This window comes from Callospermophilus lateralis, chromosome 6, assembly GCF_048772815.1.
Source record: "Callospermophilus lateralis isolate mCalLat2 chromosome 6, mCalLat2.hap1, whole genome shotgun sequence".
Taxonomy (NCBI): Eukaryota; Metazoa; Chordata; class Mammalia; order Rodentia; family Sciuridae; genus Callospermophilus; species Callospermophilus lateralis.
Window position 1 is genome coordinate 7916509 of NC_135310.1, and position 26598 is coordinate 7943106.

Here is a 26598-nt window from a genome sequence, read left to right on the forward strand (position 1 = left end):
TCTGTTCTTTGCATTTTAATTTTGTTCTATTCTCTGCTGGACTTGCAAATCAAACAAAAGAAAAATGAATGGTACCTGCCACTTTGTGAAATCCCTCTGGCCCCTGCTTTTCCTGACACGACGCGACCACCTTGGACCTGTCAGAGGTGGGGCAGACGTCTGAGGACAGCTTCCCACAGACGCGGAAGTGGTAGTTGTACTCGCCGGCGCTCACCACGGTGTCCTGGAGGCCCAGAGGCCTCAGGTCATACAGGTTGCCGTGCCTGGGGTCCTTCACCTGGCAGTTGTCCCCTGCAGGAACACACAAGCAAAGGCGAATGCCACGGCACAACAGCCCTGCTTCCAGGCAGATCAACAGGCCTTAAAACAGGCATTAAAAGCCAACACCACACTATTTTGTTTACATATAAACTACAAATTGTCCCTCAAATGCCTTTTGAGAAAAGCCTGTCTCAGGATAAAAACCCACTTCATCAGATCCAACCAACCCAACCCAACCCGAGGGTTTGTAAGTATGAGAAGACAAAAGTACATCAACGCAGGTGTGTAGGAAAGGGTCACTGACAAGCTGCAGTAAAAGAAAAAACTCAAGGACAGGACATTGTCCACCGCCATTGGAAGTGCTTCCCGGTCCCCTCCATAGTGGCCGTCATAGGCTCACAGCTCAGGTGCACGTGCAGTGCTGCTACCCTACGTCACGGTGAAGAACAGGCCAGGCTCACCTTCCGCCCTGACCACGGGACAGGCCTCCACCGTCCTCCACACAAACACGTACTCACAGTCGTCCAGCAGCTGGAACGTGGGAGACCCCTACAACAACAGACCAACGGCGCACTTTGTTTTCCACTTACTTATTTTTAAAAAATTAATCAAATGATGGTCACAACTAACACCCCATGCAAGCCTCTGTGAGTCCAGCATGGAGCCAGACCCGGGGCTGAACATCGCATTCTAGCCAAACCCCAGTGGTGGCCAAAAACCATGAGGGAACCGGCAGGCTTCCTGGCACGGTCGACTGGGAGTGAAGGGAGACGGGCACACAGCACGCCTGGCCCCTGAGTACACACCGAGGTCTGAGCACACTCAAACGTGATCCTGGTGGAGAAGCGCTGGGTCCCACATTTATCGCCGTTGACATACACGATGCTCAGGGACCCGTTTGCCGCCATCTGGGGGCTAATCTGCACCACACCCAGGTTCCAGCTGTTGTCCTCTGACACCAGGCATGACCCCACTGCACTGCCTGAGAGAACAGGGTGGTGTCGGGCTAGGGGAGGACAGGAGGCCGCCCCCACCTGAAGCCCTGCAGAGGGATTGGACAGGCTCAGCAGAGCTCACCATGACAGCCGGGCACATAAGGCAGGGGGTTGCAGACGCTCAGGTAGAAGGTCCTCTTCCTCCCACCCGCGGAGGTGTCCACCGCCGTCCACGGCTTCCTGACAGTGCTCAAGGCGCTCAGGTCGTACTCGTTACCGGCCGAGTCTGAAACACCCTTTCTCATCAGTTCCAGGGCCACCTTTCACCCAAGTGAGGGTGGCTGACACCCCTGACCCCAAGGCCCAGAAGAGCCACCACAACCAGGAGGCTTTTCCATGCAGGAGGACAGCCACACTGTCCCTAAACTGCCCACATGAAGAGACAGCAGGGCCAGCCCAGAGACCACCGCTCAGCGCACACACACATATAGACTCAGAACGCACACAAGCTCTCACGATCACACACACACACACCGCTCTCACCCAGCCCATCACTGTTAGGCCCCGGCTCACCGGTGACTTGGCAATCCACTGGAGAAGGCACACAGGCCAAGGCCGTCTCAAACTCAAAGAAGGTGCTGCGGATGCCTCGTGTGGAGTCGATGTCCTGGTGCAGGAATCTGGGGGTTCCTGGGTAGACGTCAGCGTTGCAGAGGAAGCGGATGATAAACACAGTGCCTGGGGAGCAGGGAGCCAGGGTTGAGAAGCAGCTCAGCGCAGCGCAGCCCCTGCCCGGCACCACGCAACCGCCATCCTGGGAACCAGTCACCGCACGTGCTGGTCTGTGCCCAGGGGACCTGATCTGAGTGGCCACACTTGGCAAGTGACCCATGTCATCAGGGGTTCATGTCACAGGTGATGATGTTCATCATCACCCCCAACTTATACAAGGAAACTGAGGCAGGGGGGTAAAGCCCTGGTTATATAAGTGAGCAGAGCCCATGGAGCACTCCAGCCTGGACTGATTCGGCCATCAGGAAATGTCCACCACTGGTAACTGCGTGACCACACTGTAAACCTGGTAACCCTGTGAGACACGAGTTTTTCAAAACTGGAGCCAGAAAAAGACATCACAGATAAATGATGAGCTTATTTTCTTTAAAACAGTGCTCTAAATGGAGAGCAAAAGAGCTAGGCAAGAGGAGGGCGTGCTGCTCTGTGGATAGCTGGGCGGACTGTGGCCGAGTCTCAGGACCCCATCTGTAGAGCACCACCACCCGGCTCTGCCCTGTGCTCATGGGCTCTGACCTAGGGAGTCCAGAGGGAGCTTTCTCTTCTAGTGGAATTTCCACTGTCCTACCTGGCTCTTGTACCAAGGAAGCTGGCCTCCTACAAAAGTGTTCCTTCCATGCCATGTCTGTGGTAGTTTCAGAAGAACTGGCGTGAGTTCTTTGAACATTTGGTAAAATTCAGCAGGGAAGCCATCTAAGAGTGGGCTTTTCTTGGTTGGGAACTTTACTAGTGATTCACTACTGTTCTTTCTAATTGGTCTGCCAGGTTTTCTGTGTCCTCATGGATGTGTGTCCACATGTGTCCAGGTTTCCCGATATGCTGGCATAAAGTGGCTCCAGTGGCTCCTGATGACCCTTCGTATTCCTGTGTTATCACTGGACTGTCTTCTTTTCTCCTTCCTGTTTTTACTTGACTTCTCTATTTTTTCTTGAATAATCTAGCTAAACATTTAAGTTCTTTTTCAAAATAACTCTTTGCTTCATTGATCTTATTGTAACTTTTTAGTTACACTTATTTTCACTTATTTCTGCTTCCATCTTTTTTTTGGGGGGGGGAGGGTACAGGGATTGAACTCAGGGGCACACAACCACTGAGCCACATCCCCAGCCCTATTTTGTATTTAGAGACAGGGTCTCACTGGGTTGCTTAGCACCTTGCTTTTGCTGAGGCTGGCTTTGAACTCGTGATCCTACTGCCTCAGCCTCCCAAGCCACTGGGATTACTGGCGTGCACCACGACACCTGACTTCTGCTCTAATCATGAGTTTCGATTGTTCTTGTTCCTTGAGTTGCATCTTGATAGTTTATTTTCAAATCTTTTTCCCCCCCGGTGCAGGCATTTATTCCTATGTTTCCCATGGGTTTTAATAAGTTGTGCTTTTGTTTTCATTTGTTTCAAGAGATTTTTTAATTTCCTTTTGGTTTTTTCATCAACCCATGAGTTGCTCAAGACATTACTGTTTAATTTCCACGTTCCCCTGGTTGGTAATTTCTGATTTTAGTCCACTAAGGTCAAGATGAATCCTGTGGTCTCAGTTGTCTTTACTCTGTTGAGACCTGTGTCTTGGCCTAGCATGTTCCGTGTGTGGATGAGGAAAACGTGCTCCTGCCTTCTGGGTGACCGTTCTGGACATGTCTGCAGTCCCCTCAGTACAGTTCACCTTGGATCTTCTCTGTTGCTAGGTCTGGAGGGCTGTCCATTTATTGACCTCCTGTGGTCTGTTTGCTTGGTGTAGTTTTTCCACCTCTTCAGTCTGTGCCCGTCTTCACTGGTGAAGGAAGTTTCTTATAGTCAGCCTATCACTTTTTTTTTTTTTTTGGGGGGGGGGGTCCATTTAACAAGTCTGTATCTTTTCACTGGGGAATGTAGTCCACTTACATTTGAGGTTGTTTTGTTTTTGGTTTTTTGGTTTTTTTCAATTTTTTACCTTTATTTTTTTCATTCATTCATTCATTCATTTATTTATTCATTTTTACGTGGTGTGAGGATAGAACTCAGGGCCTTGCACTTGCTAGGCGAGCGCTCTACGGCTGAGCCACGACCTCAGCCCACATTGGAGGTTTTTAGTGACAAGTAGGAGCATACTTCTGTCTTCGTCAATTTCTTTCTTGTTCCTTTGTATAGGCTCTGTTCACTTTTCCTCTCTTATTCATCTTTGCCGTTTCCTACTTTTCTGTATTGTTAGGGTTTGATTCTCTCTCTCTCATTGCTGTTCTTTGCTGACTTGCTTGTTCTCATGATCACTGTTAACCTTTCTCTTCCACTGTAATACTTCCTTAAGCATTTATTGTAGGGCCAGAAGCCCTTCACTCAGAAAGTCTTCCTTTCTACTTTATTTCTGAAGTCTATAGCCTCGCTGGATATAAAAACTGTGGATGGCAACTTTTTTCTTCCAGGACTTTGTACCATCACATTTCCAGCAGGTTGGTAGTTTCTGCAAAGAAGTTTCTTGTTACATCTGCTGGGGCTTCCCCTACAAGTGACATGATGCTTTCTCTTGTTATTTCTAGAATTCTGCCTTTGGTTTTCAACAGTTTAACTACAGTGTATCTCAGGATCCTTTTTATTCTGGTCAAATCTACTAATGGGTTCTTTTGACTTTGTGGACATACACAACTTACCAACATGTCTAAGTCTCCAGCAGTTATTTCATTGAATGCATCGTCTATGCCTTTTTTCTCCTTCTGGAATACACATAATACAAATATTTGCTCACTCAATGATATCCTGCGTTCTAATGACTCTCTTTATTCCTTCATATTTTTTTCTTTTTTATTAAATACAAAATACGACAAGGTTGCTTTAAAAGACCTGTCTCCAAAATCAGAATCCTTATTTCTTCTAACTCAGAAATTCTTCCTTCTTATCAAGTCCACCATTAGGGTTCTCAACTGTTCTTAAAATTTCATTTGAGTTTTTTAGCTCCAAGATTTCTGATTGGTTCTTTTTTTCTTTTTTTTTAATGATCTCTCTGCTGAATTTATTGTTCATATCAGGTATTTTCTTACCAGTTTCACAGAATTTTCTGTGTTCTCTTATCTCTTTAAGTTTCCTAATAATCATTATTTTTAATTCTGTGACATGCAGTTTATGATTTCCTTTCCTTTTAAATCTGTCACTAGTGGGTTGTTACGTTATTCTGCAGGCAGCACGGTACTTCTCCATGTTCCCTGTGCGCCTGCATTGTCATTTACATCTCTGGTGGGTCAGCTGCCTCTACCAACTTTACAGAGTGACTTTCATAGTGAAAAGTATGCTGGTGCCGTGCCTGTCCTCAGGTGCTGGCGGGGCACTCTGCCTTGGCTCTCCTTCCAGGTGGGTACCTCGGCGTAGTGTACACACAGCTTCTGTGGCTGTAATCAAAGCTGGTGATGTCTGCAGGTGTCCCAGAGACCCAGGCTGCAGAAGTTGTGGGACTGCACCTCCAGCTGGAATGCAGCTCCCCTAGGGGAGGTGGGTTTTGCTGAAAGCTACAGATACAGTGGGCTCAATGGTGGGTATGGAGTACCCATTGGTTTCTGAGTCATATGAGGATGGGACCACTCCTGTGAGTGAAGCACAGCATGCCAGACAGCAGGATGAGGGGCCTGCCCATGTCCAAGGACCACGTTGTACCCATGCCACACTAATGGGCTCAGACAGAGAATCTGTCATTGCCTGAGGGCTGCACAGGTAACTGTGCAGAGCCTTCAGGACCAACATACCCAAGGAGATCTGCTCAGCTCTTTCCCAAGGCCAAGGGCAGGTGGTGGGCCTGAACACCTTCTCAGGACCTTAGGGAGATGACTGAGTAAAGACTGCTCAGCTACTTCTTGGGCCATGGTAGAGGTGGGCAGGGTTGTTTAGCTGCTTTCTGAGGCCCAAGAAAGAGAAGGCCGAGCTACTTGGGTGTTTCCAGGGTAGTGGTTGGAGGCACCATTTATGGGGGCCTCTGCAGTCTAAAGATGCTCAGGACGGACCACCAGATGCTTCCTAGAGCTGAGGGAGAGTGAGCAGGGTCTCCTGGCTGGCTCATAGGCCTGAGTCAGTTGAGCTGCTGTGAATCTCCTTCACAGGACCCCCAAGTGAGTGGGATCTCAGATGGCACTAAATGTATGTATTTAGTCGTAGATGAACACAATACCATTATTTAATTTACTTTTTTATGGTGCTGAGGATCTAACCCAGTGCTCCACACATGCTAGGCAAGTGCTCTACACCACTGAACCACAGCCCCAGCCCTTCAGGGTTGATTTTGAGGGACAGGACTACAGATGCTGTGTGCTCATCTCCCCCTGTATTAGGTCACCTTGTAGCTCTGTGCCCTGCACTGTCTCTGCCACATCCCCAGCACACTCTGGCACCCTGCTTTGCTCACCCGAGTGAATCAGGTATTGCTTGTCCTCGCTTTGGTCCTCTACTATGGATGCAGGCACACCAGGCTCCTCCTGTCAACCATCCTGCTGACCTCACTCCAAGACTCCTAATTCTTAAACTACCTCATAAGTTACTCCTTTGCTACCCTGGCTATTCTTCTCCCAGCAGTGTCGAATTTTCCACTTCTGTTAGCTCGAGGTGCCATGCATTAAAGTAAAGGAAGACTTTAGACACAGGGGTGATGGATCCAAGATAGCAGAACCTTCTGCTCCCTTCCAGACAATAAATTGGTGATGTCTGCCAGGATGGCAGCAGCACTCTTAGCAACCACACCACACCACTGTCTCTACCCAAGTTTAGCAAGGCATGATGGCAAGGGTTTAACAACGGCAGAGGTTGTGACACTGGACATGTAGACTCAAAAATCCAGCTCTGCTGCTCACTAGCTGTGTGGCCCTGGGCAAGTTTCCACACCTCTGAGGACCTGTTTCCTCATCTGTGCAAGAGGATGAGTTAGTTGGCAGAGCCAGCATTAGAATCCCAGAAGTGTGGATCCTTACTTTCATGCTACCCAAAAAGCCATCGCCTGTGTCCCCAGCACGTGGCCTTTCCAGTTTTCATTACTGCACGTATAAAATGAGGCCAGGGTTAAGTAAGAGGTCATAAACACGAGGAGGATAAGACTCACAGAGCTGGCATGAGAACGCACCAGACAACGTACATACAGCATTTTAACACAGGCCTGGCACACAGCAAGTACTCTACATGCAGCAGCTGCTGTTGTCCTGAGCCAGCTGCTGGCATCATAAGGGTCATGGGCTTGATCTTGCACTTCATGACCCAAAAAGCGCCAATGGTTTCTGCTGTCCAACACAGGTGCAAAAAACAGCAGAAATGCTAACAAATTTACACAGCAAAATTATATTTTAAGAAACCATGAAGATCGAATGGAAAAATCAGAAGCAAGAAATTAACTTAGGAAAAAAACAGTAACTTTTATGATCTTCATCCCTACCCCTCTCTTCTTCAGTACCTAAAAGAAATGTGATAACGAGTAAGAGAGTCCACTGGGAGAACTGGGGGTGCAGGAGAAAGGGATGCCAGGGTAGGGGGAGGAAGGACAGCATCATGGGGACCAGGAACTCAGGGCCACCTCTCCAGAATCTCAGAACCACACTGAAAGGAGCTAGTTAAGGCACCCACAGTGAGAGGCGGAACATGTGCATGTACAAGAGACCAGGCAGGAGAGGGGCAGGCCCCCGAGGGAACAGCAAAGGTGTGCTTGCAGCACAGACTCAGAGAGGTCCGCTGAGGCGCGGAACCCCGTCAGCTAAAGAACAGAGCCCAGGCTCACCTCTGTCAGCAGGAGGAGCCCCTTTATAGGTTAGGGTCAGGAAGCCCTCAGTGGACAGCTGGAGGCTCTTCTCGAATCCAACGGGCCTTTCCGGCCTCAGGTTCTTCAGCTCTTCTGTCTGGGTGGCTGCCTCACAGCCAGAAGCTGGTTTCCCACCGAAGGTTCCACAGAGGGGCATCGTGCCGCACACGTTGAACTGGAGGCCAGAGGGCAAGAGCCGGGCAGGCCGGTTAGACTACAGGGCTTGGCACAGCGGGAGCCCTGGCAACCTCAGAGCCCACTGGATATTAACTTACCTACTCGCCACGTGGAGGCAATGAAATCCTAGTTATTAAGTATGGCAAACATCAAAGTCTAAAGAGCAATAAGTGTTCTTTAAGTGTTAGTACACGCGGTTTTATTCATCTATGCTGCCCTGTATTTATAAAATGCGTAAGATATACGGCATGTAGCAATGTTCCACATATCATGGAGGAAATATGATAAGCCATAACTTGATAGTATTTTTAATTATACACATAGTTGGAGTCTTGTTAATTACAAGTGGATACAAATCGATGCCCCTATATTTCTTTAAGTTGACACAGTTTCAGTAAAATTAAATTTATTATAGTTATGAAAACAAAACTGACTATGTTCTTTGATATGAAGATCCATAAGGGAAAAGTTCTCTCTGTTTATGTTAATAGGCAAAGAATTCAGAGCTCGTGACCACACACAGTCAGAGTCTTTCCTAAAGACTGCTGTTTCCTACTTGAGAGAGAAAATAAGTGCTAGACCTCACCCAAGTATTCTAACAGCTTTTGGGGCCACATCCAGGGGTGTGTGATGGTGCGAATTTGAAGCCAGTTCCCCTTTCTTCCTTCTAAATCTCCCCTACAAGCCGACAGCAGAGCTGGGAGAAGCTGCGGGCAGCCGCCAGCCCAGTTGCCCAACACCTGCACACCCTCCAGTGCAAAGAGGCTGGGTCAGGGCCTCCGAGAGGCCTCCCATGGCAGCTTCAGGGCCCAGGAGGTGCTAGGGAGCATCCAGGACAAGTGAGTCCAGCAGGACAGGGTGCAAGAAGCCATGCAGAACTGGCTGGTGGACAGTGACGTCCACGCTGTGGCTCCCTGTCCTGGAACAATGCTGGAGCCTCGAGCCCCTTCCACCAGTCACCTCTACTCCTACCTCTGCCACTCACTGCCAGTCTCTGACGTTCCTGATATTCACAAGCTGCCTCCTAATGCCCTGGGGTTAGGTGCACAAGGCAGGACCTCTCTGGGCTGTTTCTAGCATGTTCTCTATGGGGTTTTTGGTCATCTCTCCAAGCATGTTCTCTGCAGTTCAGTGAGGTTCTCATCTTCCTCACACCAGTGCAGGCAACCAAACACCCTCTCCCTTTCCTTCCCCCATCACATACCACCTGGTATAAACCAGACTCTGCAGTAGCAGCTACTTTATAAACCAAACAGTACCAGAACTAACACTGGGGCCATTAAACATTTGTAGTTTGGTATTATGAAATGGCAACGGCTCCGGATAACATGCTGGAAAATGGGGTGGGGAGACACTGCCAACGCCTGTTCAGGGGCAAGGCCTGGCCAGTCTCCCTGGCTGGGGGCTGGGCTGTGCGCCCTCTTGCCTGTGGTGTTCAGCCCCAGGGACCTCCTCCACATCCAGTTACTACAGACCAGTTCTCAAAGCATATTACAAAAGTAGACACTGATCTAAGAATTTAAACCAGAACCAAGATGTCTGAAAAGTTTTCTCCCCTGCTAGTGGTGCTATTTACAAAAGAACAGCATTAATGTGGAGATCGTCCTCCTTAGAAACCCAGGCAAACCACAGGAACTATTTTTGAAGAAAGTCCTCTTAGAAGAGCCTAGAACACATTCATCTATGTTGTCTTCCCTTTACGGGACCAATAAATCACTGTTTTCTCGTGACTAGAAGGTCTCAAACTTCACTGCTCATCAAATCGCCTGAGGGCTTGTTAAGCCCGACTGCTGGGCCCAGCCCAAGTTGACTCACAGGGTTCAGGTGGGGCCCCAGGGATGTCCCCGCAGCAGCTCTGGGGACTGCTGCTGGACACAGCACTGGGTTGAGAGGACACCGTGTCACATGGGAACTGCTGCAGGACAGCGGGGACGAGGTGACTGCGTTTTCCCCTTGAACCTGTACTTCCTCATCTCCTGGGGGAGGATGCCGTCATAGTGCCTGGAAGTCCGGAGGACACCTACCAACCCAGGTCACTTTCTCAGGGGACGTTCATGTACTGTCTCCTTGATTCCAAACAAATTAGGAATTCATCATATCACTCTTACCACAAAGGTCTTCCCAATGCCTGAGACCACGTATCCCTGGGAGCTGTTGAGTGGGTTGAGATCAAACACAAATCCAGTGTTGGGGTCCCTTATAGAGCAGGCCTACAGGAGGCAAAACGGGGGGAGGAGAAATTCAGTCCAACTCCACAGCGGCACGACAAACACGGCACCCTCAGAAACCTGCCTGCTGAGCTCTGCGGAGCTTGCTTCCAATTAACTTTAAAAATCCCTACCAAAAAGGCAGCCCTGAGTGCACCCACACCTTCCAGTACCGTGCCTTCCCCACACCAAGCGCAACAGACTCAGAGGTGCTCAACTTGCCCAAACACTCCTGAACCACTGCATTATCTGAATAAGCGGAGTATCGCTAGTCCCCAAGGGGAAAGGTAAGCGGGAACCATCGGTGACTATGATAATTCCTTTAAAAACCATCTGAAGAAATCCTGAGTTCTGTTTTCTGTCTCTGAATTATTCAGGGAAAGAAAGGTACTGATGGCATGATAGGGTAACTTCAACCACGTTCCCTCCTCTTAAGGTGTAAGTAACTGGGCCATGGGCTTCCAGTGTCCCCCAAACACAGGGAATGGGGCACTGATCACAGCCCCAGAAGCGCCGACCACAGGTAAGGTGCCTGGCACCCCGTGTTCCCACCCTCATGGTGCACCTATGAGCAGGACACTGAGCTGGGTTCATCCATGGGGACAAGCCAAGGTCTCTGCCGCCAGCAACTCTACAGTCTGGGGAGAGGTTACCAGGAAGGGAGGGAAACAAGCCCCACCACAAGGAACAGCTCTGTGTAGACCACTGCCCTGGGCAGGCAGAGCCCACAGCAGCAGCTTGCTGCACATTTGCAGGACAGCATGCAGCTGAGAGGAGCAGGGCCAAGGCCACAGCAGCAGGACCAGCCTGGGCACTATGGCAGTTGCCAGCAGAGGAGGAGAGAGCTGGGAGGGAGAGGAAGGGGTCACGAGAGCCAGTGGCCCACAGCCAGGGCTCTGCAATGTTCTGAGATGGAGTGACATGAGCCAGCCAGACCTCTGTGGGGATGGAGAGCCTCAGGGCCCACCAGGTGGGTGTCGCTGCCACACAAAAGAGGAGCTACAGCGAGCGAGAAGCAGAAGCAAGGCTCCTGTTTCTCATCCTGGATCTGGGCCTCCGGCGTGGGGAGAGATAGCAGCAAGAGGGGCTCCAGACACCTGCTATCCATCAAAACAGATGCAAGGTGGGCTGGTGCAGAGCTGAACACCAGGGGACCATCAAGCAGGAAGCTCAGCGAGGGGCCAGGTGGCAGGCAACGTACCTGGTCAGTGTCCGTCATCGTCTGCACAGGGCAGGCAGCCTCCGTATTCCACAGGAAACTGACCACACATCCCCAGTTGAGAGAAAATATCGGGTGGGTGTTCTGAAAGGTCAAGTGCAGGATAAGAGTGCAGAGAACGATCATCTAACCAACAGAGTGCTAGAGCCACCGAGGCCAGTCGACCGCACCAGTGTTCCCTGTGCACCAGGTGGCATGGGCACTATCTACGTGTGACTTGCCATCCTCAGTTTACCCAACTGACTCGGGTATTCAAAAACCCACAGCCCTGCTATATACATAAAGCTCCCAGTAAAGGAAGCAACTGGGTTTGGGACAATACAAAAAAGTTCTGGACACGGGTCCTGGTAAGAAATGCACCACACAATTACTTTATGTTTTTTTTCCTTTTTAAAAATTTTTTTGAACTAGGAATTAACCCAGGGCCACTCTACCTCTGAGCTACACACATCCCCAGCTATTTTTATGTTTTGAGACAAGGTCTTGCTCAAAAGACCCTTAAGTTGCTGAGGCTGGCCTGGAATGTGGGACCCCATCTCAGTCTCTTGAGAGGCTAGGATTAGAGAGTACACCACCGTGCCCAGCCTTAACATTCTTACCCAAAATGTCTGAAAGTGTGTATCGTGTCATTTACATTTTACCATGATGAGAAACAAACGTCACTGTTTGTACATCATGACCCAAAGCATGTTTCTGTGGCGTTCTCCCTCGCCCACCCAGCAGCGCCTTACCAGGCTCCCCCTGGAGCAGATGAGGTGAATCCTGGTGCTGTAGGTGGTCAGCTGGCCATCACTGGTGGTACAGGCTGAGCCGTTCACGTACTCCAGGAGGAGGCTGCCGCTCTCCTCCACCACGGGGCCCGCCTTGGCAACTCCCAGGTTACTGACAGACACCACCTCGGTGAAGGAGCCCTGCAACACCAGTGGGTCAGGCTCCCTGAGGACAGCCAGTCTCCCCACAAGCCACTATCATCTGTGGTGGACACACCCACAAAGTCGCCCCAGTGAATCACTGGACACTGAAGTACTGCTCCCAGGGGAGTTGGGCAGCCTACCCTGCTTCTCACCTAGGCCACAGTCTTACACCCTGTGCACAACCGATCCTGACAGGTCCGCTTGAGGCTTGGACATGTTAAGTGACTCGCCCAAGGGTGTCCTACTAACGGGTGCAGGTGAGGACACAGACCCCAGTCCACCTGGCACCAGAGACGCGGCTTCTGCACTGCACCCCCACCCACTCCACCTTCTGGTCATCTCAGCAGGAGGCTGAATGACAGGATGGAGCATCACCTTACTCATCAACCTCAGCTAGGAACATGCACGTTGGGCCACTGTGCATGTCCGAGAACCACCAAGGAAGCACTCTGTATCTGACCAGGGGGTTATAAATGACAGTGAGGAAGCTGACTCACAGTGTGGAACTAGAAATGAGGACTGGCCATACTCTGAGGTCACTGCTCCTACAAGGACCACGGCATGTACACAAAAACAATTCTTTCCTGCCTGCCTGCCTGCCTATCTACCTACCTACCTACCTATCAATCACGCTGAGGATCTATTTCTCTATCGTGCTGGAGGTGGATCTATCTACCCATCTACCTATCGTGTTGTATCTATGTATCATGTTGTGGATCTGTTATGCTGGGGATTGATTAAATCAATCAATCAACCTACCTACCTACCTACCTACCTACTATGCTGAGGACCTAGCTACTTATGTGTTGTGCTGGGGATCTATCCATCTATCATGCTGCGAACTGAATCCAAACTTCATCTGAGCTAGACAAATGCTCTGTCACTGGGCTTTATCCCCAAACACCAGGAACTCAGCTCTTAACCACCAGAGTGCCATTAACATGTGCTGAGGAAATACCCTCCTGGCCTGCTATGAGGGTCACCATTCACAAGGAGACATGCGGAGGGTCTGGAGCTCACTGAATCCAACTGGATGACCAAGGGCAGCTCAGCAGCAGGAGTGAGAGCTATGCCTGGATCTAGAACATCCACACAGCTCCCCAAACTGATAATCCCCTGGAGGCAGAAACTCTTTTACATAAGCCAGCTGAACCAGACACTTGAATTCAGGCCCCACACAATCATTAAGAGCTTTCCTCGCCCTTTATTTACTCAAAGGTGGACAATGCACTGGCATTTTCTTGAAGTTTCAAATCTGAACAGACTCAAATATGGCTCATTCTGTGCAGGAGGCAGGTCAGTTTCCACAGAGGCCGGTCTCATGCAGAGGGCTGCACCTGAGCAGCCAGGCTAGCTGTGATCTAGGGTCCCAAAATAATCACTAAGCCATGCACTTAAGGGGGACAGGAGACACAGGGAAGAGAGACTCACCTGATCTTTCTCATACTTCATCTGGCAGGCGGATGTGTACCGATCACAGCCCGGCACAGGATTCAGGGGCCGGCACACGTTTATGTAGTACTTCCTCCAAGTGACATGCTCCCCTGAGTTGTCCATGGCATACCAGTTCCCTCCGTGACCACCTTCAGACTTTGCTAGACTGAAATTTCAAGAAAGATTGTGCTTTTAAGAGTTTACCCACTGCATGCAGGTATTCCTAAGGAGAGAACCTATCAGTGAATCACGCTTTGCTAAGACAGACGACTAGGGATGCTGGGAGCCATTAGCCAAGTAGGTATGCCAATTTCCTTGCCAGTGTACCCCCATGTTGCTTAGTGGAAGGTGACCTTGCTCAAGGACCAGGGCGGATCCGTGTTTAGGGTGTTCCTGGTTTAGGATAATCCGAGTTTAGGGCGTTGCCGGTTTAGGAAGATTATTCCTGCCGGGAATAGGGCGTATCCTGCTGCCTGTGTTCCTCTTGAGTTCTTAGGGATTCAGACAGTATTTTTGGGAGACAGAAGCCCAGTGGTGGTGTGGATTTGGGCAGAGAACGTGGATTTCCCCAGAATGTGTTTGTAGAAGGCCGGTGTGAGATCGGGAATAAAGAATTGCTGTTTGAATCTACAAAGCTGTGAGTGGCTCGTGATTTGTGCCCAGCCAGACTGCGGCATAGGGACACAGGCTTACGTTCGACTGTCAACACGCTCTGCACAGCCTACCCCGAGTCTGCTTCAATAAGCCCCCACACCTCGCCAACCACCGATTTAGACACCAAAGCTTCAGGCTGAGGTCTTGCTGTAGCAAAGAGTGGACAGCACTGCTAAATCTACCAGAGCCAACGTGACATAAGCTGGTTACATGCTCAACAGCAACATTTTGGGGACTTCGGCAAAGAGGGCCAGGCCTCACCTGGACAGATCGTACTGCTCCAGCGTGGAGGGGTCAGTCACCACACACTCCAGGGGCTCCTCTGGGCAGGCATAACTGGTGTACCACCGAAAGTTGTAGGTAGAGCTGTCCTCTTCCTAGTGGAAAAACAAAAGAGAAATGCATGGTGCTACAGTTAGGATACTGAATGTCCCCAAAGGCCCATGTGTCCAGTCTCAGTCCCTAGTTTGCACTAGTGGGAGGGGTGGACCTTTAAGAGGCAGGGCCTAGTGGATGGGCTTCAGGTCACTGGAGGAGCGCCCACTACAGGGCTATGGGACCCTGGCCCCTCCTCCATCTCTCTTGCTTCCTGACTCTGCCACACACACTCCGTGATATGTCATCTCGCCAGAGGCCCAAATCAATGAGCCAAACAGATAGAGACTGAGGCCTCCAAAACTGTGAGCCTTTTCCCTCTGCAGACTGATCATCTCACATGTTCGCTGTATAGACGAGAGCTGACCAGCACAGGTGGCAAAAAGAAATGTTATGCAAAGACAGCATTCAAAATACGACAAGGGTGTTGTTTTAAATAAAAACTTTATGAAAGAAAGTTTCCTTCATCCACATCCTTTCATTTCAGTAAAGTGAAGACTGCCCAAGAAGATGGAAATTCAGCCTCGGTTAAGTGGAGATAAGGACGACTTTTGATGCTTTTGCAGTTTTATGCCCCAAACCAACGGGGTTGTACACAATCATGAGACGTCCGGCCCACTGAAAGCAAGCTTAACAAATGAACAAATACTGCCTCTGCACCCTGGCAAATCTGAAAGGAATAATTAAGATGATTTGGCCAGAAAACCAGACTATTAATAGCTCTGCTTCTAAATAAAGGGTCAACAGGCTCAAATGTCCCCAGGGAAAACTACACAGGACAACTCCTACCTGGTATTCAGGGAAACCAACTCCGGCTTCTCGATCGCAAAGAAAAGTGATGAGTGTTGCCCTCGGAGTGCGCTTTTCGTTGTTGTAGGGTGTGCCGTCTCTGTAGTTCAACTGGATCATCCCATCGTAATACGAAAGCTTAGCATTACTCAGTCCCAAGTTCCACGACTTCTTATCACTGAAATAAACACAAGACATGTCTCTGAGAAAGCCCTAGGTGAGCAGATGCATTCTCAGGCTCCATGTGGAGTTGAAGGAAGGGCCGGTGGGCAGAGTGGGGAAGCCTCCGCGAGCAGGACTCGGGCTGCAGCCCACGGGAATCCCACAGGCCGACTTCCAACCGCAGGGAAAGAGGGCCTCCCTTGCCCCCACCAGGACCCAAACCCACTCTTAGCGCCACTGGCTCAAGGTTCCACTCGCTGCATTTCACTAGCACCACACAGAAAAGAGAAATACACAGAGCAATGTTTATAATGGGCGAAGTAACAGAAGTGGGGCAAGTGTAAGCCCCTCCTCGTCCCCTGGGATGTGGCACGCGGTCTCTCTAGCAAGTAAGGCTCCTGGCGTCCCGCACTGAGGTCCTCTCAGCCCTGAACGCCTGCCGCGGAGCAAGGTTTTAGGAGGTACACGCCTACTCCTGAATAAATGTCCCTTTACACAGAAGGCCCAGAACAAACGCAGACGGAGAAGCCACTTGCCTCTTTGCCACCTGGCAGGCCCCGGCGTCTGGCTGACAGGCGTTCTCGGACACTGCCCCACAGACGTTGATGTAGAAGTCATACTCGGCCGTCTCAACTTTATAGGCACCGTTTTTCTTTGTGAGCGGTGACAAATTAAAAGAAAACCCTAAGTAAGAGTTCAAACAATAAAAAGCATGTGAGGCCAGTCAGAAGGGAGTCCTCAGGGCAACCTCACCCCACAGCGAAAAGGAGATGACTCCCCAGAAGAAGCCGAAAGGCAGCTTCAGCAGCAGCCTGTGGTTACCAGCGCTTCCCCCTGGAGATGGAGCCGACAGCACCCACCCCCTTGACTCAATAACCCACAGCCCGACTCAAAGTCCACCATTGCCGTCTCCCACGCCACAGCACATCCGAGCAGGATGACCACAGTCCAACATCCTTCTTGCAGAACCTCCCAGGTAGGATTCTGGGCTAGGCCTCATACAAAAGCCTTCCAAACCTAAGCCATCCCTTGTGTTCCGAAGGTGTCGCATGCAGCAAACCCAACTCAACCATGAACCCAAGGCACCATCAACAGGTCTACCCCGACATCAGACACACAGGGTTTTGGGCAAATAGCATTATTAAACTCTAAAGCAGGTTTCCTCTAAAACACTCACAGCAATGTTCAGGAAAAATCTTTAGAGGTGCTGCTGAGACACACACCTGCCTGGGAATCAAAGACGGTGCAGTTCTCCCCTTCGGTCCTCGACAGCACGCAGGCAGCTGCCGTGTGCCACTCAAACTCATAGAAGCAACCATCATCCCTGGAAGCTGTCAACACCGGGCCACTCTCCAGATCACCTGCATCGAGGGAAGAAACCTATCAACCTTCTTGTTCTGAAACATCTCTCCTTACTCTTGCTTTGTTAAAAGCAATCTGGAATCCCAGCTACTCAGGAAGCTGAGGCAGGAGAACTGCAAGTTCAAAGCCAGTCTGGACAAGACAGTGAGACCCTGTTTAGAACTGTTTTAAAAATCTTTAATGGGCTGGAGATGTAGCTCAGTGGTAGAGCACCCCTGGGCTCACCCTCTGGTGCTATGTGCACACGCGCATACACACAGCAGACTAGGGAAGGACAGCGGGAAATGAGATGCAGCACATTCAAGGACAAAGGGTTGATCTTACAAATACTGCAATATTTGGCTTCTGTGAAATTTCCAGAACAATCAAACCCAGAGAGCAGACATTAGACTGGCAGCTGGGGTGAAGGAATGGAAAGTCCTTGATCAGTGGCACTCAGTTTAACTCTGGGAAGACTAAAAGTTCTGGAGATGGCCTCCAGAGGGATGCAAAACAGCGTCATGTGTTTAATGCACTGAACCATACGCTTCAAGATGGGCCAGGTGGTAAATTTTAGGCTATGCATATTTTATCAGAATTTGTAAAAGTGATTAAAATGTAAGTTTCATGTAATATACATTTTACTACCAAAAAATAAACAAGAAAAAAAATAGTCATAGCCTTTAATCTTCTCCCACTGCTAGGAATTTATCCAAAGGAAATATTTCAGTGGGAAGTCGATGGAGGGTGCATAGAATCAGTTCTCGGCACTAGAAACATGCCAGTAATCCAACCATACGGGAAATGTTTAAAAACAGTGAAACCATGCCATATCAACAAGGTAATCCCTAAAAACCAGAGAAAACCGGGCAACACAGAAGACATATCACTAAGGAAGTTAAGGCATGTGAGGACAGGAGACCTCGACTTGGTAAGAACAACGTCCACCTGTTAAATAAAGGTAGGTTAAGATGGATGCATTCACATGGTGAGATTGCGTTCTTTCCCCCTGGAGGGAAGATTCTCCCCATTTGTCGAGCACTCCGTCTCTGACCCTGTCTCAGTCCAAAGGAACAGGACACTGTGCTCAGGACTCGTGTGGAAAACGATGTCCCAATTCCCTGCTGACACCCCATGGTTTCTCCGTTTCTGGGTTGAAGTCCAGGACCCTCTGCAGGGAGCAGGGGACAGGGACACAGGAAGCATAACACCCCTCTGGCCGATGCCCGGAAACACTTCTTTTTCCTTAACACCTTTACCTGGCTTGCACACGAGTGTGATGTTAGTCGCTATTTTCTTGTCACCACCACAATCATCACCATCTGAGTAAGAAAGCTGGATGTTTCCTTTCTCTTTTGTGGGCGAGGAGACAAATTTCCCCAGATTCTTGCTTCCAGTCTTATCTGGAAAAGAGAAAGCAAGAGGAAGGGAAAACATGGTTCCAAAGGGTCACTAGGAGCTGGGGGGGTGGCTCCCCAGCGCAGGAGGCTCTGGGGTCCATCCCATATACAGTTCACTATAACTCTGCTCCAAGTCCTGCTGAGACTCCAACAGCAACGCACCTGCCTGAAGTCACACCTGCCCGTGCCCTGGGGCTATCCCTAACATCCACTGAGCTTCCGACATCCGCAGTGGAGTGTCCCTGTCCTCCTCTCCTGGCCTTTTCAAGCGTACCTTCAACAACAAGCTACTGACACACCGTGCCCCTGATGAGACGTCTCTGTGTGACGGCCACGGGCTGGAGAGGGCAAAGGAACCCGGGGCACAAGTGCCTCCCGCGGCTCTGGCTGCCGTCCACCACGGAAGATGGACAATAAAGCTGTTACAACCAGTGTCGCTTTACAAAGGCAGGGGCGGTCCTCAGGTTGTAAATGGTCAAGCGTTTTCCAGTGTGATCCGTTCTGTCCCCACCTACAGCGTTAGCCAAAGTCAGGTGGCTTCAGCCAGCCTCAGGATTTGAATGCACCCAGCAGGGACTCACGTCTGTGTCACTGAGGCTGCTTCTTCACTGTCTCTATGTGGCACCCAGACAGAGCAAGCTAGACGGACTTCAGCAGGGTCTGAAGCAGCCAGGTCCCGCCGCCCACCCTCCCTCAGGAAAGGGGTCCCTGGCACCCAACTCACCCACGGCACACACAGCAGCGTCCTCGGGGCAGCTTGTGGCCTTGCCCTTTGGCAGCACCCTGTGACACACATTGATGAAGAAATGTTTCTTTTCTGCTTCCGTCTGGCTGCCGACCACGGCTTCCCAGTTCTGTTCTGATTCTGTAACCAAGGCAGGGAATTTGTTCTCCGCGGGTCACAACACAAATGGTGACCGGGCTACAGGTCAAGAGACCAGAGCTCACTGAGCTCCTGGTCAGGAGTCTCAGGCACGCCCACCTCTGAGCCCTGGGAAGGTCAGAGCACAGGGCCTTGAGGGACTCCGCTTTCCCTGACGGTGACAGAAGTGAGCCAGGCCACCACCGGCTCAGAACAGGCTCACAGGGACAGGGGATTAAGAAGCAAGGTTCTCCCAGTCCCCACAGTGCAAAAGCAGAAACTGAGGACCAAGTCCAAAGCCAGCCGATCTGGGGCCTAAAGAACCAACGGCCACCGGTAACACAGCCAGCCTCGGTCCTGGAGAGGCCAACGCTGCCGAAGGAACCTACAGCCTCTCTGGGTAACGGCGAGGGGCAGAACCCGAGGAGTGGTGCCGCGGAAGTAAGCAGGACATGTAGGGTCACCAGATCCAAAGGCACGAGCCTGCTGCCGGCCAACAGTGGCAGGACTCAGCTGTCACCAAGAACACAGCAGCACAGAGGGCGGGCACTGCAGGCAGAGCACCCCGCGGCCGAAGGAGAGCCTGCAGCCCGGCTGGGGAGGCCCGTCCTCTGGTGTCAATGGCCTGAAGAGCCACGCAGACAGCAGTGAGTGCGAGGCCCCAAGTGCCGCACCGGGCTGCAGTGCAGGAGGCCTGCGGGGTCTCAGACGGGGCTGTCTGGGCAGCAGGCAGGGTTTCAGCTCTCACCTCACAGCTGGCTACACACAAATGCCACCAAACCCTCCAGGTTCCTCGAGGACCAGGGCTGGGCTGGGAAGTCCGCCAAGTGCATCCCGTGCAGCCCCTGCACTGTCTTGTCTTGTCCACAGCAACAGAACAAAAACGTCCACTCCCGGCACCTGCTACCAGCTGGGCGCACTGCAAGGAGCTCCAGCCTGGAATCGTCAGGCAGTCGCCCTCAACATGGCCACACAAGTCCTCAGCCCGGTCTCTGACCCCAAGATCACCACGCTCTGCTGTGCAGAAAACCTATCTCTGGTAGCGCACGCGTGGAACTGAACACGGCTCTGGGCTTTCCACCGCCCAAGCACAGGGATCACGTACTGTAGAGCAATTTGCTGACTGGGCTCAGAGCAGAGTCCTGTGTCTGCATTCAGGGAAAACTCCCCAGCCCCCACAAAGAGGAATCCCCTCCTGGTGGTACTTCTGAAAAAGGTCTCAGAATACAGTCACATCTGGTAGTTATGTGACTCTGTAGAACTCCTTCTCCACCCTACAGATGCGAGGGCTCCCGCCTACCCAAACCAGAGCTGCTAAGCCCAGGTGCCCCTCTCCGCCTGTGAGGTCAGGCCCTCCATCAGAGCTTCTGTTCCTATGACCCCGCCCCCCTCTCTCCTGTCAAATGCCAAGCCCCATGAAGGCAGAGGCCGCACTGTCCAGGGCCGTCCTGCTGCCTGCCCCTGTAAGCCCATCGGTCTTCCCCAGGACAAGGCCCACCATACTGACCCACAATGATGCAGCTGTGTGCGGAATGGGGCAGGGCTTGTGACCCCAGGTCAGAGACGAGCAAGAGGCAGAGGAAAGGGCATCAGCCATGAGCCAAGGCCCAGGTCCACCAGCCTCCACGGCCCCTGAGCCCACGGAAACCTTGCCCAGTGGAAGGCTGCTGGGAGAACCAAGCACTTTTTAAATAATGTCTCTAAGCACAGAGTACAAGGTGGCCTAACACAATAGGCACAGGGCCGTTCTCATTAAACTCTGGTAAGATGGGCCCAAATAAACCAAGGAGAAAATGATGGTGCTGGCCTTGAACATGGGTGGTTCCACCTCCCACATCCATGCTCCTTATAATCCAGACAGCTACAAAAGAAGTGAAAAAGGGGTTGTGACGCAGTCAGTGATTAGAAACAGTCACAGTGTCCCCACGTACTCAGGGGTAGTGTCCTGGGAACACAGGGCTGGGTCCGCATCGGGGGAGTGCTACCTGAGTGGCGGGCCAGCGCAGAAAGGTCGTAGCGCTTCTTCCCATCGCTGGCCCCGCAGAGCAGGTCTTCCTTCTCCTTGACACAGGCGTACCTCGTGTCCCAGGTGAAGAAGTAGGTGCAGTCCACCTCACCGGTGAACACAGGCTCTCCCTTCCCGTCGTTACCTGCAATGAAGAGGAAGAACCAAGCCCCGTCACCTGAGCTGCGGGACATCTGCACAGCAAGCAGGAACCACCCAGCGGTAAGCAGCGACAGACTAAGTGAAACTCAGAATGGTTCTAGAACCCATCCTACTAATTAGGGTTGGCCCCTGAAACCAGGGGGCTGCAGGAAGACTCCGTCTGCAGTACTGCTGCAATGCACCTGACCTGTCTTGTTTAACTTCTCCAAGAATTTTAGCTGAATAGTAAACCATAACTGCCTTCCACCAATAGGGCCGTCCTGCTGCCTGCCCCTGTAAGCAGAACCAAGGCGCTCTGTGCCCCTGCTGCGGCAGCATTCATCCTCCGTCCTCGGTGGAGAAGACAGTGCTGCCTGGGAAACGGCTCACCTTCCCTCACAGCTCCACTTCCCAGCCTTACTGTCTGAAGGGCTGGGCCAGAAGCTTCACTCTGTCCCCCAGGGAGCAAAGGGATGCTGCTCCCATTCTGCAGAGACCCCAGAGTATAGGTCCATGGCTGACCACATGGGGCACAGCCCCCACCTCCAGCCCTCTGTCCCCAATATACTAAGGGCAATGAACCTTTAATGTACCAAGATTCACTTACATTTGTGGGGAGTTTTTTTTTTAACCTATCACAGTGTATTTTATTTTTCAAAAAGAAATTATCAGGATGCCCAATAACAAGGCATCACTTTACAGCAAACTAGGTGTGGGTCATGGATGTCAATGTTAAAAAAGACCGCGGCCAAGAGAAGCACGGACGCGCCTGTGTCTTGGAGACACGTGAACCTTAGATTCATAAGCATAAATAGGTCCTGGAGAGTTAACTTCAACTATGAACCACATTAAACTTGTACCACTGAACACCCACTCACATCCCAAAACAGACTCCACCATGGGACTTTATCTAAAAGCTCTACATTTAAACCTGAATACAACAGTGAAGTAATTTCATAGTACATAGTATGTTCAAAAGTATGGAGAGTGAATCACAGAGCAAGAAGGGATCAGAACATTTTATACTGCAACTCCCACCTGAACGAAGGCTCAAAACCCACCCGCCCACTAAGCCCCTGGCGTCTAGCAGGCTCCTCGGTACAATCTCCATGAAGGCAGCCATGCACACACTGCCGTTCCACCACGGGTATCGCTCACTTGGTCAGGTGTAGTAATGATATGAGGTCACGGAAAGGAATGTCCTCTGTTGGGGCTGGTGATATGACCGGGTCAATGACTAAGGTGTTTCTGAAGCAATTAAGAGTTAAGAGTGGTGCCCACGTACATTTCCATGGTAATGGCCTCGCTACTGTTTGAAAATGTGTATCACAAAAAGGAAAAGAAAGTGCCTTTGGTGTTTGGTTCCCAGCCCAGGGCTTCGCCAGCAGCTTCCCAAGGCCCACCCTTCTCCCCACACACCTTCCTGTGAGTCTGCGGCTGCTGTCCCACCAAATTCCTGGCCACTTGGGTCTTTGGGGGTGGTTGTTCTACCTTCCCAGCATCCCCAAAGGAGAATAACCACTCTCAAGAGATCTCAGCTCAGTCATGAATAAAAGCCCTGAACACAACAGGGACACAGGCTGGTGGGACTCAGACCACAGAAGCCACCTGACAGTGCAGAAGGCAGGCCCACTGGGGAGCCCGGGAGCCCACTGCGGCAAGGAGGAAGAAGCAGGCTGCGCTGCCCCACGACCAGGAACACAGAGTAGGTGTGGAATTCAGAATTCTGAGATGGTCTTGTAAAGGCGGGGCTCAGAGGAGGTAAAAGGAGGACGGCGACCCTGCAGGGACAGGGCGCACTCCAGCCAGATGGGGGTGTACCCAGAGGCCACAGTGAGTCTTCTCACTCACAAGTTAGAGGTCCACTGTGACCCTGCTGAGAATCCTCGGGGACGGGACACAAAGCCAGGCCTGCAGGACACGCGGCTCCTCTGGACAAGGCTCCCCTGCCTATCTAGGCTCACATTCAAGCACACCCAGCCACAGTCCTGCGCACAGCTACCCACGTTCGCGCCACTGAAGGCCTTGCAGCCTCTGCCCACAGCCACCCCCAGGCACCTGGCGGCTGCCCCTCGTCCAGCAGCTGGAGCAGCTCTACTCCTGCAAGCGACCTCACCCGGGCTACCCACAACTAGCCCACGCTGACCTATGAGGGGCAGGGTGATGCCCCTGGCAGCAGCTCAGTTCTGACAGCACCACCCTGCTCTATCTCCCTCTGCTTCCAGTCCTGTGCCTGGAGGCCCATCTGCCACCACTGCACCCTCAGGCCTTTGCAAACAGGCACTAAAAAATGTACGAGTCCTGGAGTGATAAGGAAGGGGAGCAAACAGAGCCTGAGCAAAAGGGCTTAGACACTGCAAACAAGGCCCCAGCTCCGCCAAGGCACCGGCCTGGTGGGGGTGATGGAGAGCTTTGCTGCAGCAGGCTTGCTCTCTGCTTGCTTACCAGCTAGCCAGTTCATGAGCACTCAGTCTGAAATCACCCCAGCTTCCCACTGCAGATGTGAGCTTCATGCATAGCTGCCCGCCCTAGATCCCAGTCAATCATGGCGGAACAGGCCCCATGACCAAACAGTACAAGACCTGCCACAGAAAAAATATACATGCGCACACACACACACACACACACACACACACAAAAAAAAAAAAAAAAAAAAACATCAGGAAGAGACAGAAAGACCCCCTGGGGTGGGGCAGCCACATGTGTTTGCAGATGAGCTGGAAACCAAGTCTGGCCTCCAGAACAAGAGCCTGGAGCAGAGGTGGGTTGGCCTCAGTGGCAATGGGGGTCCCAGGGACAGGACAGGTCTTGTGATGATGGAATCCTCTCCACAGGTGCCCAGTGTGTCTGAAACCTGGGCAACTCAAGGACACTTCTTGTCACCCAGAGGAAGTTACACCTTCAACTTAAAAACCTTCCTGGAGACATTTAGCAAACCCTAGATCTGAACCCCACCACAGGCCACCGCTCTGCCCAGAGTTCCCTGAAACTCGTGACTTGAAAGAGAGGCACACACAGCTGGTCAGCAGACCCACCTCTGCTGGGCCCGTCCTGGCTGCACAGTGCAGGCGCCAGACTTCAAGGCAGAAACTCCCAGCAAGCCTGGTGCTGGGCCCATTCCCAAGACAAACACGGAGAGCAGAGGAAAATGGAAACAGGATGTGTGTGTCACTGGGGAGTGGGGGAGGGGGCAAGGATCCAGCCCAAGGAGCAGAGACCGCCAGGTCCAAAGGAGGACGGCTGACTGCGCCATCCAGAATCCACTTCTGAGAAAGACGCGTGCATGCACTGCTCCCACACCCTCCTGCAACAGCGGGACCTGAACCCCAAACCACTCACCTGCAGTTTCATTGCACTCAAAGTTTATGACACTCATCCGCTGAAAACCAGAGCTACATTCATCGCCTCCAAAATATATCAGTGTGAGGTCTCCATCGGAGTATCTGTGAACACACACGCAAAACCAAAGAAGAAACTTGAATTTTTAAAAATGGCTACTTTAAACCTTTTGCACACCATCAACAAATCACAACTGACGTGAAAAGGCAAACTCTCCAGCTGGCGGCGGACACGTCCTAAAGGAAGTACACTCCAAATGCATGGGCCCATCACCCTGCCACTGCAGAGTAACAACAGACTGCAGGATGGTGTCACAGCATCTTACTCTCTCATCTTTGGGCTTTGGACAAAATAAAGAGTGTCTGAGAACTGGGGCCTTTCCAGCTCGGCTCTGAGTACACGGGACCCAGACAAAACTCCCTTCAGAGAACCCATCTTCAGGCTGCTCTTGTAAAGGTGGCAACAGAGTTAAGGTCATAAGAGTCACACTACGCGAATCTGCTGAGCTGCTCCTACTTTCTTATGTCATGCCCACGACATTTTGGATCCGCAGACTTCCAGAGAATTATCAAAACCCCTCAAAAACATGCATTTAAAATACAAAAGTCACATGACTGAAGCTGAAGAACGTCCCACAGGATGGTACCTTCAAAAAACAGGCTCAGAAGCAAACATTCCGAACAGTCAGTCTCACTGTGAAGTCAGGGAGAACGCCCACCTGCTTGGTGACACACGGCAACCTGCCTAAGTCAACGGGAGGGAAGGCTGGCTTCCCTTTCTCCTGTACTCAGGGGAGTGAAGGTGGAGGGCAGCGGAGGGTTGCATGCACGCACCGGAGGGTCTGGCTCTGGTGTCTCCCTGCTGCTTTAACCTGAGTGGTATCCTTTTTTTTCACTTGGCAAACTGCAGCCCCTTTGTTATTGCAGACCGGAATCTCGGCTTCTCCACAGACGTTCACATAAAATGTATACTCGTTTCCATCAGAAGCGTAGGGGGACCCTAAGAAAGGAGAACACACAAGAGGGGCTTGTTTACACAGACACAGGTCCGAAAGTGCAGCACCCCCAGAGACAAGTCTGGACCCATCTCAGAGACCGCGGCCTGGGGGTGCACATGCACTCAGCCCCCACGGCCTCAGCAGCAGAGCAGCCACGCACCTCTAGGCTGGGCCAGGGGTCTGAGGTCCACGGCGATATCATGCTGTGCACTGCTCAGAGAACAGTTTTTGCTCTCCAGGTAATCCCTGTGGCAGGCGTACTCGGTAATCCACTCGATTTCATAACGGCAATTGGATTTAGCAGTGAGTTTAGGAATGGTGCCCTGTCAGGAACAATCAGAAAGAAGGAGAATAAAAAATGTTACATGCAGATTAAATACAGATTGCCACTGGAAAGCTCAAAGAGGGGGAGTTGGGTTTTATATATTTTCTGTTCCTGTTCTTTTAATCAATACCCAGAATGCATTTCGATTTCATAACCTATAACTCCTCCATTTATTTTTGCCTTGTTTTTAATTGAACTGGGGTTTTTTTGTTTTTGTTTTCCATTTGACTTGTAACAATTCCATTTCCTTTAACTCTACTTTCTTTCTGGTCACCATTATGTGACACTCGGGCTGCGGCCAGCGAGTCCACCCTAAACTCAGCACCACCCAAGAATCACTATGACTGGGGCAGTCAGCAGTGGGTCGTGACGGTACTGATTCCCGAAGCCCAGTGCTGGGAGCCTACGCCCAGTGGGCCTGTCTGCAATGCCTCTCCTGGGGCTGACAAAGGGGTCTGTGCCCAGTTTCTCTGAACTCCAGTCTGCTCTGGTAAGCCAGCCCATCACCCAACCAGAAGCCTGGATTCTGCCTACTGCT

General features: G+C 51.3%; 1 protein-coding gene across 1 annotated transcript in view; it reads right to left on the reverse strand.

Moving 5' to 3' along the window:
* The window catches only part of Igf2r (insulin like growth factor 2 receptor), a 97542-nt gene that overhangs the window by 34989 nt on the left and 35955 nt on the right, over positions 1-26598 (reverse strand). Inside the window, exons 8-27 of the mRNA XM_076858065.2 lie at positions 25896-26058; positions 25572-25737; positions 24739-24842; positions 21239-21403; positions 19116-19256; positions 18251-18394; positions 16874-17011; positions 16187-16334; positions 15489-15666; positions 14586-14701; positions 13668-13836; positions 12054-12233; positions 11305-11406; positions 10005-10106; positions 7699-7894; positions 1770-1934; positions 1339-1482; positions 1068-1243; positions 723-810; positions 76-291 (exon numbers count right to left, since the gene is read on the reverse strand). Of these exons, the coding sequence (XP_076714180.2) occupies positions 76-291; positions 723-810; positions 1068-1243; positions 1339-1482; positions 1770-1934; positions 7699-7894; positions 10005-10106; positions 11305-11406; positions 12054-12233; positions 13668-13836; positions 14586-14701; positions 15489-15666; positions 16187-16334; positions 16874-17011; positions 18251-18394; positions 19116-19256; positions 21239-21403; positions 24739-24842; positions 25572-25737; positions 25896-26058 (3001 nt within the window). The remainder of the gene's footprint in view (positions 1-75; positions 292-722; positions 811-1067; positions 1244-1338; positions 1483-1769; positions 1935-7698; positions 7895-10004; positions 10107-11304; positions 11407-12053; positions 12234-13667; positions 13837-14585; positions 14702-15488; positions 15667-16186; positions 16335-16873; positions 17012-18250; positions 18395-19115; positions 19257-21238; positions 21404-24738; positions 24843-25571; positions 25738-25895; positions 26059-26598) is intronic.